The 15,261-nt window shown below is 40.0% G+C and overlaps 1 protein-coding gene across 2 annotated transcripts in view; it reads left to right on the forward strand.

Annotated features, from left to right (window-relative positions):
• The window catches only part of HAO1 (hydroxyacid oxidase 1), a 65,229-nt gene that overhangs the window by 18,095 nt on the left and 31,873 nt on the right, over positions 1 to 15,261 (forward strand). For both annotated transcript variants that reach the window (XM_082670833.1, XM_082670834.1), the window contains exon 3: positions 7,654 to 7,909. In XM_082670833.1, coding sequence (XP_082526959.1) covers positions 7,654 to 7,909 — 256 coding nt within the window. The remainder of the gene's footprint in view (positions 1 to 7,653; positions 7,910 to 15,261) is intronic.

Here is a 15,261-nt window from a genome sequence, read left to right on the forward strand (position 1 = left end):
GACTTAGCATCCCTAAAATTTAAGGCCACGATAGGTTTCCTGTCTTCTCTACTTCACATCCAGATTACCTGGATTAGAAATAAATGTTGTCATTAGGCTTGATGTAAAATGAAACCTTGGCAAAATTTAGAAGTACAATTGCATTCCGTAGCCACAGGGAGGATTTTGCCAACTCGTGCTGCTTTGCAAAGCTATTTACCTGTTCTAGCCCAGCCAAATCGCTAAACATCGGAGTTTAGCATTTGCATCAACCCCAGGGGTGGCTGAATTCATATCTAATATGAAGTGATGTAAACCTTGGTAGTTGATTACAGGTTTCATAGTGTAGGAAACTGAGTTATTTCTATTGAATGGTGGTCTGGGGAGGAAGAATTAACTTGATCTTATGTCAGATTATTGCAAACCCTGAAGCATTTCCCCAGCCTAGGGCATGTGATTTAATTCTAATAAGAAACTTCATTTGGATAGGTCTGAGGATAACTTTTATTCTGTTAAACACATTGCACCAACATTTTCCACTAGCCCATAGCCCACTTTGGGGTTGGGGGAGGGGTTATAGCTGATAATAAACAATGATGCTAATCTCATTATTTCCATATCATTATATTTGCAGTTGTATTGCAAATAAAAGAGGAGAGAAACCAAAAAGTGTAGGGAGAATTTGAAACCATTGCTTCTAGGTATTACTGCTAGATGGCTGGACTTAGCAAAAGCTGGCAGCCGCATAGATTTACCACACAGTTCTCTCCATGAAAGTCTGTAGGCAAATAAAGGGTAGGCATGAGGAGTGGGGAAATGCATGTTTTTGTTACACCTCTTAGATTATTTGCTTTTGTTTTGTCCCTGACTTTCCAAAAAGATGTACACCCTCAGAATGTATTAATGGAAATGATCAGCCCTAGCCCAGAATTCCTTGGCCTGGAGAAATTTCCTCTCTCCCTTAAGTGCTTTCTTGCTTCAGGTAGTGAGAATTTGCCCATATATTTGCAAGGATAAATGAGTGTCTTACGCATCAAAACCATTGCAGAGGAAAGCTGTGTGTTGAGAAGATTGTGAATAATGAGGAGAAATCCAGGTCCTCGGCAAAATTCGGAAAATTTAAAAAGCTATCTAGAACTTCTTTTCCCAAATAGTATTAGACATTCTCTCACTTAACCCTTTACAATTGTTTAGCTTTAGAGTTTACCAGAAAACATCCACAAACATTGTCTCAGTGGACCATCTGACAACACTATGAAGTGGGCAGGGCAGCAGCTGTGGTTAGACAAACTTTGCAGATGAAATGTGCCTCAGTTGGCAAAGCTGGGACTGTAGCCCAGGCCTTCTGACTCTCAATCCATTGGATCTTGTCTTTCTGAGAGATAGATGTTATCATGTAGGTCATTTATAGGGTTTTATCTTTGATGTTTCAAGGTCCAAAACCTTACTAGTGTCTCATTTAGTGGTGTGTGTGTGTGTGTGTGTGAGTGATATGCATTTTTTAATAGCAATGGCATAATGTATTCCTATTGCCTCTAAATAAAGAAGAAAAAGAAATGTCAAATATAAACAAAGTCTGAATATATCTAGAGCATTTAAAGTTTAGGTGTCTATCCTTGAAGATATATCTTAGGGATGATGAAACAAAGAGCTTGTGGAAGTAAGGAAATAGTCATATGGGATCAATGTTTACTTAATGGTGTAGCCTCCTGGGTACGTTGTTTCTAGGATACCCTCACTATTATGAAAGCCAAGATTTTTAGACTTGGATAAATACTGGGGATCCTCATCATGGGCAAGAGCCAGGCCTTGCCTTTACAATAATATCACCTCAGAGATGATCTCCATTTTGCCAGGTGTTGGGAAAAGGCGACATGCTTTGGAGTTTTCTGTTGCTGCACCACATTTTGGGAATGGAGGTCTATGAAAGTTGACCCCTGCCCTTTGTAAAATGAAATCTGACAGTTGCTACTTTTGAGAGCAGGTGAGAGTTTCTTTGTGGAAAATGAATAGGGAGAGAAAATGGACTTCAACCATTTTGAGCTTTTGACGCTAAACTAGGATAACTCGAATTAGAATTTCTCAACAAAATCTGACTATGCTAGGTGGTTTACAAAATTCAAAAGCTTATAATTTTTGCCCCCCAAAGAATAATATGAGCTGGAAGGACACATGTTTATCTCTGAGGCCAAGGTGATATTTGAAATATTTAGCAACCTGTAGAGCAAAGACTTTGACCAATTGCAAGAGATGCTCAGATGTTTTTCTCTAGTGCTCTAATGGTGGTCTGGATGTACCCAGCTCTGCCACGCACCTGCCTTTAAATTGCTGGATTGTGTGGGTGTGTGGAGTTTGGGGAATCCAGAGACTCCTTAGTGAGAGAAAAGAGAGATGTCACATTGAAGGGACTCAGGAAGAGGGGTCATTTACTTTGGAGCCATGGTTATTTACAAACAGGAATGGAAGTATTTCAATATTTCAACAAGCTGAATTGTCATGCTGGTATGTACCAACGGAATCTTAGATCTGTCCTTAGTGGAGGTAGGAAAATTTTTGACTGTCTCTGTGAGTGGTCCTTGCAAATCCCAGGCTCCCTTATCTCCTTCTAACATAAAACTGTGTTGAAAACAGTGGATGTAATTCATCAATGTTTTTTCTTTTTTTAAACATGTTTAATGGAGTATAGTTGCTTTACAATGTTGTATTAGTTTCTGCTGTATAACAAAGTGAATCAGCTATATGTATACATATATCCCCATATCCCCTCCCTCTTGCGTCTCCCTCCCACCCTCCCTATCCCACCCCTCTAGGTGGTCACAAAGCACCGAGCTGATGTCTCTGTGCTATGCAGCTTCTTCCCACTAGCTATCTGTTTTACATTTGGTAGTGTATATATGTCCATGTCACTCTCTCACTCGTCCCAGCTTACCTTTGCCCCTCCCTGTGTCCTCAAGTCCATTCTCTACGTCTGCATCTTTATTCCTATCCTGCCCCTAGGTTCTTCAGAACCTTTATTTTTTTAGATTCCATATATATGTGTTAGCATATGGTATTTGTTTTTCTGACTTCACTGTCTATGACAGACTCTAGGTCCATCTACCTCGCTACAAATAACTCAATTTCATTTCTTTTTATGGCTGAGTAATATTCCATTGTATATATGTGCCACATCTTCTTTAATCATTCATCTGTTGATGGACACTTAGGTTGCTTCCATGTCCTGGTTATTGTAAATAGTGCTGCAATGAACATTGGGATACATGACTCTTTGAATTATGGTTTTCTCAGGGTATATGCCCAGTAGTGGGATTGCTGGGTCATATAGTAGTTCTATTTTTAGGTTTTTAAGGAACCTCCATACTGTTCTCCATAGTGGCTGTATCAATTTACATTCCCACCAACAGTGCAAGAGGGTTCCCTTTTCTCCACACCCTCTCCAGCATTTATTGTTTCTAGATTTTTTGATGATGGACATTCTGACCAGTGTGAGGTAATACCTCATCGTAGTTTTGATTTGCATTTCTCTAATGATTAGTGATGTTGAACATCCTTTCATGTGTTTGTTGGCAAACTGTATATCTTCTTTGGAGAAATGTCTATTTAGGTCTTCTGCCCATTTTTGGATTGGGTTGTTTGTTTTTTTGATATTGAGCTGCATGAGCTTCTTATAAATTTTGGAGATTAATCCTTTGTCAGTTGCTACATTTGCAAATATTTTCTCCCATTCTGAGGGCTGTCTTGTTTATGGTTTCCTTTCCTGTGCAAAAGCTTTTAAGTTTCATTAGGTCCCTTTTGTTTATTTTTGTTTTTATTTCTATTTCTCTTGGAGGTGGGTCAAAAAGGATCTAGCTGTGATTTATGTCATAGAATGTTCTGCCTGTGTTTTCCTCTAAGAGTTTTACAGTGTCTGACCTTACATTTAGGTCTTTAATCCATTTTGAGTTTATTTTTGTGTATGGTGTTAGGAAGTGTTCTAATTTCATTCTTTTACATGTAGCTGTCCAGTTTTCCCAGCACCACTTACTGAAGAGGCTGTCTTTTCTCCATTGTATAGTCTTGCCTCCTTTGTCAAAGATAAGGTAACCATATGTGAATGGGTTTATCTCTGAGCTTTCTTTTATTTTTCGGTATGCAGGCCTCTCACTGTTGTGGCCTCTCCCGTTGCGGAGCACAGGATCCAGACGTGCAGGCTCAGCGGCCATGGCTCTCAGGCCCAGCCTCTCTGTGGCATGTGGGATCTTCCCGGACTGGGGCACGAACCTGCGTCCCCTGCATCGGCAGGTGGACTCTCAACAACTGCACCACCAGGGAAGCCCTATCTCTGAGCTTTCTATCCTGTTCCATTGACCTATATTTCTGTTTTTGTGCCAGTACCATAATGTCTTGATTACTGTAGCTTTGTAGTATAGTCTGAAGTCAAGGGAGCCTGATTCCTCCCCTCTGTTTTTCTTTCTCAGGATTGCTTTGGCTATTCAGAGTAATGTTTTTCTTTATCACAGCAAATAATCACAAGCTAATGGGGATCATAGCACATTGGTAATATATGTTCCAAGAAACATGGAGCTGTCTCAGTTTTGCTCCTGTTCTCTCTTGGGAGTAGCATCTTAGCCTCAACTCATAATATGTCAGCACAGACTCTGATATTCCCCCTGCATCCAGGAGACTGTCTTGGAGTAAACCTATTAATTTACCAAGTATTTACTGAATGCCTATACCTGGAAACAATGGTAACTTAGAATTTGGGGGGAACCTGATTCAAAATTTCAGTCCTGTATGATTTAATCTTGGAAAATGAACCTCAAGCACCAATAGCATCAGGAACCATTAGTATCAAAGCCAGAAGACTCAGGAACCAGATGGCACAGACTGGCCTTACCTTACTCCAGACATGCTTACCCAAGGGAAATGGGCAAAATACTTGTTAAGGCTGAAGCCTCCTGCTAATTTGATAGTTTAAGTAAAGTAAATATTATTGGTGTATTGGTTTGTAGCGTTTTAACAATCTGTGTGGAATGTCTGTAGATATTTCTTATGAATTCAAGGAGATCTGTTTGAGGATTTTTGATCCTTATTAGCAGAGCTGCTGTTGCCTGCATGATGCTTTTTCATAAACTACAAAAAGGTGCCTTATCATGTGCTAGTCCTCTTAGCTGGACCACTTTGTGCAGCCACAGTCTGCACCTGGAAACCAATGGCAGGCCTTACCCACTGGTTTCCAAATTCCCATGCTTTCACAGAACTCTGGCCATGGTATTGTCCCTCAGGCATATGGAAAACTGTGGGTGTCCCTTGGGTGTCATGGCCCTGAAGGATTGGAGGAGTACATTTATCCATATTTGATACCAGGGGAGTCTTCTGAGCATCTGGGAATTCTAGGAAAATCATTGCCTTACAGGAGTGGTCAGACATGCTGGATTCTTGTTTCACTCAGTTGCCCATCTCTCTGTGACCTTACTTAGGCCACATCCTCTTCAGGACACATTTTCTTTGTGGTAAATTGATGGTTAGGAGATTCTGATCCCAGCAATCATTGTCCTCTAGTGTTTGTTCCAAACAGCACTGGATGACCTAGAGTTATTTTCCATATTTACAACTCAATGAAAATAACACTATGGTTCAGGATGTTCATACATATCACTACTTATTATTACTTACTTAAAATGTGGTATTTTTGGACAATATTTTGCAAATCATGAGTCCTTATGAGAGAAATTCTCAAAGGAACACTTGGGGGAAACAGATTAGTGACCCATAGATAATATAATCTCCAGCTTAAGTCTTCTTTATTTGACCTGTGACCTGAAAAATAGGGATGAAAAACACCTTCAATGACATAGGAAAAGTAACATTTATCAAAAACAAAATCCACTTTGTTACCAGGTGAACTTAGAGTTTTACTATCAAATGACAATGCTATTTAAATGTCAAAGTGTGGTCCAGGGACTGGCAGCATCAGTACCGCCTGGAAGCTGGTTAGAAAGGCAAATTCTTGGGCCCCATCTCAGACCGACTGAATCTGAAACTCTAGGGGTGTTTTTCACAACCTGTGTTTTCACAAATACTCCAGGGGATTTGGTTGCCTGCTAAAGTTCAAAAGTATGAAAGCATTTTAACCTCTCAGAGTAGCTTTATAAACAGCATGTCATCTAATTCTTATCATCACCCTGTAAGTGTCACTTGGATGACTTTTACTCACAATTGATATATGACAGGGACACAGGTAAGTCGAATGACCCAGGGTCACACAGTCAGTTTTATATATTTATTATTTATCTCTTGGTATGTTTGGCATTTGGCATACAAACATTTTATCAGTTTCTCCTGCACTAAAGCTGACCCCAATTTGACTACCTATTTTTGGAAAAAAGCCTATCACCCATGTTCTTTCAAGTTCTCTAAGACAATAAGTTACATGATTTTATCTAATTTTTCAGTTATTTGCTCATTTTTTGATATCTTGTTTAAAAGATTGTGAGGTAACTGATGTCTGTTTGAAATGTCTAACATATGAATTGTATAAAATTTTAAAAGACAACATAAATGGTAGATGCACCTTTAACAAAAGCTTAAAAGATAACATTTAAAAAGTTAAAAAGGAAGAAAAATTAAACTTCCCCACCTATAATTAACAATTAGTTTGTTTAGGTTCATACACCAATAATCACATTTGTACAAATCATGTTATATATGTTATTTTGGAGGATTTTTGCTTTCTTTTTCTTTCTTTCTTTCTTCTTCTTCTTTTTTTGGGGGGGGGGTGCTGTGCCATGTGGATCTTAGTTCCCCGACCAAGGATTGAACCTGGGCCCCAGCAGTGAGAGCGCAGAGTACTAACCACTGGACTGCCAGGGAATTCCCTGCTTTCTTAATATACCTTGAAAAACTGTCTATGTCTGTCAATGTTATTCTTTTGTAACTGTCATAGTCAGAAAAAGAAGAGGGGTGGAATGAAAGGGGGATTGTGCGTGCGCGCACGAGAGAGAGAGAGAGAGAGAGAGAGACAGAGAGAGAGATTTAAGGAATTGGCTCATACAATTGTATAGACTGGTAAGTCCAAAATCTATGGCTGGCATGTTAGAGACCCCAGGAATAGCTGAGCTGGTGTTGAGTCTGGAGGCAGTCTGCTGACAGTATCCCCTCTTCCTCAAGAACAATCAGTCTTTTTCTTAAGGCCTTCAACTTATTAGATGAGGCCCATTCACATTATGGAGAGTAATCTGCTTTACTTAAAGTCCACTGATTTAAATGCTAACCTCCTTTAAAAAAATATCTTCACAGCAACATCCTGGACATATTTGAGCAAATATCTGGGCACAATTGCTTAGCCAAGCTGACACATAAAATTAACCATCACAAAAATATTACTTTCCATGGGTGTGTATATTTCATTTTATTTATGAACTATAGGTTATCTAATCCCCTAAAGTTGGAGATTCAAGTTGCTTCCAATTTTTTTATCCAAATACATAGCACATCTTTGGCTATTTGAGTCATTTTTGTCTTCAAGATCGGTTCACAGAGTGAGGAAAAGAATGCATATTTCTTACTTTTAAAGACTTAACTTCTTATTTCCAAATTGCCCTTGTAGATGGCTTTACCCCTGGAACCATAACTTGAAGACTTTGGAGTAGGGAAAATGCCAGACTGACCTTGATCTTCTCCTTTCTTCCCAAGCTTGCAGGTCACTGGGAACGGGCATGTTGTTGAGCTCCTGGGCCACCTCCTCAATTGAAGAAGTGGCAGAAGCTGGTCCTGAGGCACTTCGCTGGCTGCAGCTGTACATCTACAAGGACCGTGAGGTTACCAAGCAGCTGGTGCGGCGGGCTGAGTGGATGGGCTACAAGGCCATATTTGTGACGGTGGACACACCTTACTTGGGCAACCGCTTCGATGATGTGCGTAACAGGTTCAAACTGCCACCCCAACTCAGGTAATAATGGGTCTCTGATCACTGGGTCCCTGAGCTGGTTTTCTAATTCTCTTTGCTCTTGTCATGATCCAACTCTAAAGACTTTCTCCAGTTTCTACGTGGGTGCCCTGGGGAATTAGATCTTCACAAAATGTTGGTGCCAAAGTATGGTTGACTGGGATTTGTCTAGGGATGATAAGGTCTGGATTCTAGAGATGGTGCCATTGTCCAATATCCACATAATCCTCAGCAAATCACACCCCTTATATGGGTGTCACGTACTTGAGCTATAAAAACAGAGATAGGAATTGCCGTATACTTGTAAAAGTCAAAAAAAAATTATGTCTCAGAGTGCATTAAGGGCTTTGAGTAAGATGAATTTCCATATAGACAGAAGATATTTAATTTAAACTAAACAACAGCTTGTTATTGTGATCCTAATACCCTATTTCTTTGTCTGCTGAAATAAAAAAGCACCCTTTTAATTTTATTTTTATTGTATTTGGAACAACTCTGTCAAGGAAGATTGAAGAAAGCTAAAAGAATGGAGACAAAAGAAGCCACACATTTGCTCCTTCATCTACTACTTCTTCTTTCAGCAATATTCCTCTTTTGTTGTGGTTCACCCATGGATCAAGATTCATTAACTTATTCACTGGTTCATTCATTCTTTGATCCATTTACTCATTCATTCATCTTAGCAAAAACAATGTATCTAGTAATCTAAAACTAAACTGTGAGCCCATCCATCAGCAGGGAATTGTTGTCCTTTTCCCTGTAAAAGATTAGAATCATCTTGAGTTAAAACTAGAAACTCAATGGAGTTTATTGAGAAAGACCCCCAACCTCCTTAAGCTACAGATCTCCCCTCCCCTTCGTTTTTACCTTCCCTCAGTTCCCACCAAAATCTGCCCTTATGTTTTTCATAGGGCTAAAACTCTTTGACCAGGAACTCAAATCTTAGTTTTAATGGAGGACATTTTGATGATGGGATTTCAAAGCATCCATCAGAGTACAGGAAATGAGGGATGCCTTCTTTGGAATCCTAGACCTCACTTCAAACGGACTGTTGCTTATTTTGTCTACATATAAAGTTAATCCTTTTAAAAGATCCAAAATCTAAAAGATTCAAAATCAAATCAGCATTCCACATAAGGACAATGATTGTTGGAAGCCAGGAATTCCATATGTATTAGAGAATGGGATGTCTCTCATGCATCACATAAGTCCATAGCCTTATGTAAGTGTCACATAACTGTCATATAGCTCTGCTGTATGTAAACTTATTTAAGTATAAGCTACTGTGCATAAAATCTTGCTGTTAAACCATAAGTAAATGAGCTGTGTGATGTTATCTCCGTGACACTTCTAGGTAGGTTTAAGATATTATTTCTGTATGGGATACTGTCAATGGCCCAATGACAAAGTGCTCCCCCGACAGCTGTCAATCACCCCGCTCCATGCATCCCAGACACTGAATTGCACAAACATCCTGTCTTTCTAAGAGAACAAAAACAAAAACAAACGTCCCTGACATATTCCTACTTCTTGCCAAATTCGTCAGAAAGTAGATGGTTTCAAATTTCCTTAATATGAAACCTGTATTCACATTATTTCTCTATTTTGGTTGCTTTCATTTTTAGATTTTCTAAAATAATTAGTTTCCCAGTATTTAGCCTTCTGACAGGAAGTGTCCCTCATTGTTTTGCTTTGGCCGTTTAAAAAGGAATTTACTATTCCTTTTCCTCCTCCTCTTACCACTTCTACTAGCAAGAACAACAATAATAAATAATACAGTAGGTTTTCTTTAAGCTTAGGAAACAGTTTCTTGCTCAGGATAACAAGTGGTTCAGAGCGGTATCTACTTAGATGGGGGATGACATGTGTTAATTCTGGCCGGTATCTCTTGCTCCTGGGTGCCAGGGCCATTTAGCCAGGAATGGGAAGGCTGCTTTGCTTTTTCCCCCTTTTTGCTCCCAGGCTCCTGCCCAGATGACGTGAGGGACTGGGAGACAAAGGCCCTTTTCAGCTGTCAATGTGCACAGGAGTGGCCACGGCTCCCCAGCTTGTCACATCTCCCGTCTGAAGATGATCAAATAATGAGCCACACATCCAGGCTACGGGGAACACAGGAAACACCCCTTGCTGGTGCCCTGGCCCCCAGTGCATACACTGGCCCTGTTTGTCCCTGTGGGCTTCAGGGGGGCAGCACCCTGGGGCCCACATTCAGCAGTGAAGGCAGAGCACATGATGGGAGGCCCAGGCTTCCGCTGGAGGCCACATGCTACCAAAAAGCTCATCTGTTACAGCCTGATATGAAATCAGGTTTCTTTCCTCAACTGACCTGACTCACAGAAGGTGAAGCCGGGCTGTTCAGAATGAGGTTTGGCAGGCAAGGGAGGCAGGAAATCCAGAGGAGAATGAGTCTGTAAAGCGGCGGCTCCTTCCAACCCTCACGGCTTCCTCTGCCTGGAGGGGAGGGGGCGGGACCTGACTCCTGGCGTCTGGGACCAGCCAGAGTTCAGGAGTTTGGTAATCTCTGCTTGGTCCATATGCAAAACACACATATGTGTGCAGTATAAGTGGCCCAGAGGTCCCCGAAACTCAGGGGGAGTAAAGCGAATTCTCATCTGCTCTCGGCAGAGGAGAGGATTGAAGCCAATTCACCAGACTTGTTCCTGAGGCTCTGAGGCAGGGACCTTCTTCCATCTCCATGCCCCACAGAGGTGGCTCATTTATCCCGGGTTAAGATTTGGCTCTTCAGTGCAGCATCAAGGCAGTTAAAAGAAAAGAAATTTCCAATCATCGACTAAGATCAAGGTAAATCATAACACCTACACTTTTGATGATTTGCCCAGGGACATGCTTCCTTATGCCCTGAAATGATGTATTCATCACAACAGCCAGAGCACAGCCCACAAAAAGAGATCAGAATGCACTGTCTTCCCCGGTCTCTCTGGATAAAAGTGGCCAGTGAGTGTCCCCCTTGCTTCTCTGATCTCATTGCCCAGCTCCCTCAACTTCATTCACTCTTCCTAGAACCTCTGGCTTTCCTACTGTTCTTTCAACATGCCAAAGACACCTGCCCCTTAGAGCCTCAGAATTGACTCTTCCCTCTGCCTGTAAAGTTCTTTCCCCAAATCAATGCATAACTAACTTCACTTCCTTTACATTTTGACATCAGAGGTGACTCTACATGTCTTTATGTTGGGAAACAAAAATAAAAACTAAACTGTAGAGATCAGAATAGAGACACAATATGTGTGGGGATCCTGGGTTGTGGAGGTGGAGGGGAGAAAAGGATTTGAAGGAGGACTTTGTACATGACCCAACAGCCTCTGAATTATTTGGTTAGGAAAATGTTCACAGTATAATTCACATAATATTAAGCAGAATAATGACCTCCCAAAGATGTCCATGTTTTGATCCCTAGAACCTGTGAATATGTTATTAATATTTTACATGGCAAAATGGACTTTGCAGATGTGATTAAGTCAAGGACCTCAAGATGGGATAATTATTCTGGATTATCACAGTAATGGAAAGCATTCTTATAAGAGCAAAGCAGGAGGGTCAAAGTCAGAGAAGGAGATGCAATGAGAGAAGCAGAGATATGAGTGATAGCATCGGGAATCAGGGACTGTAGGTGGTTTCTAGAAGCTAGACAAGGAAAGGAAATGGATTCTCCCCTACAGCTTCTGGAAGGAAAACAGCCCTAACGACACCTTGAGTTTAGTCCAATGAGATACATTTTGGACTTCTGACCTCCAGAACTGTAATATGATAAATTTGTGTCACTTTAAAGCCTCTAGGTGTGTGTGTGTTATAGCAGCAACAGGACACAACTACAAAAGCACAGATCTGCCAATTTCCTCTATATCTTCTCATTGAGACCATGTTTACCATATTTAAACTTTCAAGTTAAGCATCTACCAGATTGCATTCCTCTTATTCTGCTCTTTTTTTTCCTTTCTTTTGTATAGCACTTATATTCTAACATGCTCCATAAATTACTTATTATGTTCCTTGTTTAGTTTCTGTCTCCCTTGCTTAGAATATCAACCCTAGGTGGCCAGGCATTTTTGACCATTTTACTAAAACACTGGCACATAGTAGGTGCTAAATAAGTAAGGTTGAATCAGTCAATAAAAATGTGCTAAATCATAAGAGATTTACCCAATAAAGCAAGAAGTTGAACAAGGGTTTGGGCTCATACTTAAAATCCTTGACCTGAACCTTTCTTCCAACTGCCCAGCCACATTGAAGAAGAAATTAGCAGGGCTATGCAATCAATAGAGATGTTTTCCTAACCACAGAATTAAACGCTAGTATTCCATGCACCAATTTCTATAATGTATTATGAATGTCTCTCTCTCATATTGTGTTGATACCGTGTGTTATACCGTTTGTTATTTTATAGTTTGTTTCCCACAGTGGAGACATATGGCTTTATCTTTATATCTTTAATGTCACATTATCAATACTTACAATGCAAAATATTGTATATTTCTCAGTAATAGTCATCTTTATCAACGTTACAGCTGGTTATTTAATAAAGTTAACTTTCTTTAGTAGTTGTTACCTTTTTATAATACTAACTTACTAAAAACTAAGATCATTTTTATATTAGATTAAAAAGCATATTTGGGGGCCATTCAAGGCACAATGAGTCTCTTACAAAGAAGAAATACTATCCCTTGCCTTTGGGTCATTAAACAGATTGTGATTTGGAGAATTAAGTCCCAAGTAATCATGTTATTATTTTGATGTTGCCCTTTTCCTTCCTTATGAAATGGAGTACTTTGGTTATCAGAAGCCGCTTTAAGTGTTTTTCTGTGTATATGTCATAATTCTAATAAAAATAGCATTCATGGAGGTTTCCTTCAGAGCCATGGGTAAAACACTCCATCGTGGGTCTCTGTCAAGATATCTGAAAACTTTTTCTTGGCTTCTGGCTTTGAACAACGTTTTAGAGTAACAACAAGGCTTCATTGTGCCCTGAAATTTCTGTAAGGCAACATTCATTCAAGTGTTGATCTGCATTTCACCATCCAAGAATAACAACAGTTATTTATATAATTTTATCCATGTTTCTGTTTTTTCCTATCCATTTCACCCTTTCACCCCACCCCTGCTGAAACACTGCAGCTTGTTTGGGATGGGGGTGGGGTGCTATGCAGAGAATATACACATACAGATATTATTCTTATTTTTCCCCCTGGTTTTGCTATAGGATAGACAGACTGGACCTTTTTCTTATTAACAATATTATTTAGGAGTTTGGCATTTAATATTACTTAATATCATTTCTAAGTAATGGAATAGCTCTCCATAGTAAAGGTATGTTTATTGATCAGAAGGTTAGCTTAATTAAAGTTAGGATGACCACAGAAGACCAAAGTCTTTGATAAAATGTACAACCATAAGTGGGTTGATTAAAAAAAAAACCAAGTATTTCAGCTAAAATCCAAACCAAAACTCAGCAAATAGATGGATACCAGTATGACTCTCATGGAGTTGGAATTTTCTGTGATATTTAATGGCCACCTGAGTCAATGAAATTATTAGACTAACTATTCAATCCTTATTGAGAAAACTTTGCCAGTGGTTGAAAAGAGTTACTTGGGATATGAATGTTCATGTCCTTATGTTAATAGATGCCACCCAAGCTACACAACCAGCTATTTTAGCTGAAAGCACACTAAAAGCATTAAACCTAATTTTGTATTGAAGTCTTATGATTCTCTCTCTGTTTTTTTTTTTTTTTTTTTGGCTGCACAGTGCGGCATGCGGGATCTTAATTTCCCAACCAGGGATTGAACCCATGCCCCCTGCAGTGGAAGCATGGAGTCTTAACCACGGGACCGCCAGGGAAGTCCTGAAGTCTTATGATTCTCTTAAAAAATTTAAAAATAGTGTGCCTATGTGCTTCTAAGTTTATATAAAAATTGCTATAGCCTTGGCTCCAAGATCCTTTCTGTGTTCAGTGGCAGAGCCAGTGGAAGGGAATAAAAACCTATGACTAAGCGAGAGATACAGTTGTACTTTTATGCAAAGAAGACATTTGCTAGCATGGTAATTTATAATGTGCAGAACAACAAGGTGAGTCCAGATCATTGTCATCATTCAAAATCAGCTTTTTAGAGAAATGAAGTAGGTAATTGGATTTGGGTCTGTAGGGCAGGTAAGTCACATGGATGGTGCCATTGTGTATCCAGATGGCCATCAATCCAGTTAGTGGTCGGAGGTGCAGGCAGGAAAGACTTTATCCCTAGCTTGGAGAACTGCCAAAATCTAGTCAAGATATCAGTATATTAGACTAAGAGAAAAGACTTCAGGTATAGAGTAAGCCAGTAGCAGAGTCTTGCAGGTGAATTAGAAAAATACTGTTCTAAGCTGGGTTAACAAAATTAGACATAGGAGAAGGCAGCAACTCAATGGGGTGTGTCTCAGTTTGGGTTCCTTTAGGAGCAGAGTGAGAGGCACTGTTTTAAGTACAAGTAGTTCTTTTGGAAGATGAAAGGAATAAGGAAGAGGTGCAAGGGAGGGGAGGTAGTGAACAATGGGCATGTGTTCAAGACAGCTACAGCTATGGGCAACTAAAATTTAACCCTGCTGGGAAACTCTGGGAGATCTTGTAGAATACTTCTCAGAGTTAGTCTGCCTATGTGTGAAGAAGCTGGGGTATTTATATACCAACACCCTTGACAAGTTGAGTCCTCTGCGTAGATGGTGACTCAGGCTCCAAGAGCAAGAAAAAGTCATATGTATTAGTCAGGTTCTCCAGAGAAACAGAACCAATAGGATATCCATATCTATATATTAGTATCTATATCTATAGAAAGATTTACTATGAGGGATTGGCTCACACAATTATGGAGGCTAAGAAATCCCACAATCTACTATCTACACGCTGGAGGCCCAGGAAAGTCAGAGTAGTTCAAGTCCAAATCCGAAAGCCTGAGAACTAGGGGAGCCAATGGTATAAGTCCCAGTCTGAGTGTGAAGGCCCAAGAACTGGGGGCCCATAGTGTAAGTCCTGGTCAAGCCAGAAGGTTTGACAACCAATAGCTTCAATGTGCAAGAGCAGGAGATGATGGATGTTCCAGCTCAAACTGAGAGAATGAATTTGTCCCCCCTCCACCTTTTTGTTCTATTTGGGGCCTCAACAGATTGTAAGATGCCCACCCACATCTTTCCTCAGTCTACTGATTTAAATGCTAATCTCACAGACACACCCAGAAATAATGTTCTACCCAGTTACCTAAGGTATCCCTTAGCTCAGTCAAGCTGACAAAACTAACCATCACATCACAGGCAAAGTAAGGAAGGTCTTGATAATTGGAAAACTCATGTCTTGTTCAGGATTTTCT

This window comes from Grampus griseus, assembly GCF_964374135.1.
Source record: "Grampus griseus genome assembly, chromosome: 14".
NCBI lineage: Eukaryota > Metazoa > Chordata > Mammalia > Artiodactyla > Delphinidae > Grampus > Grampus griseus.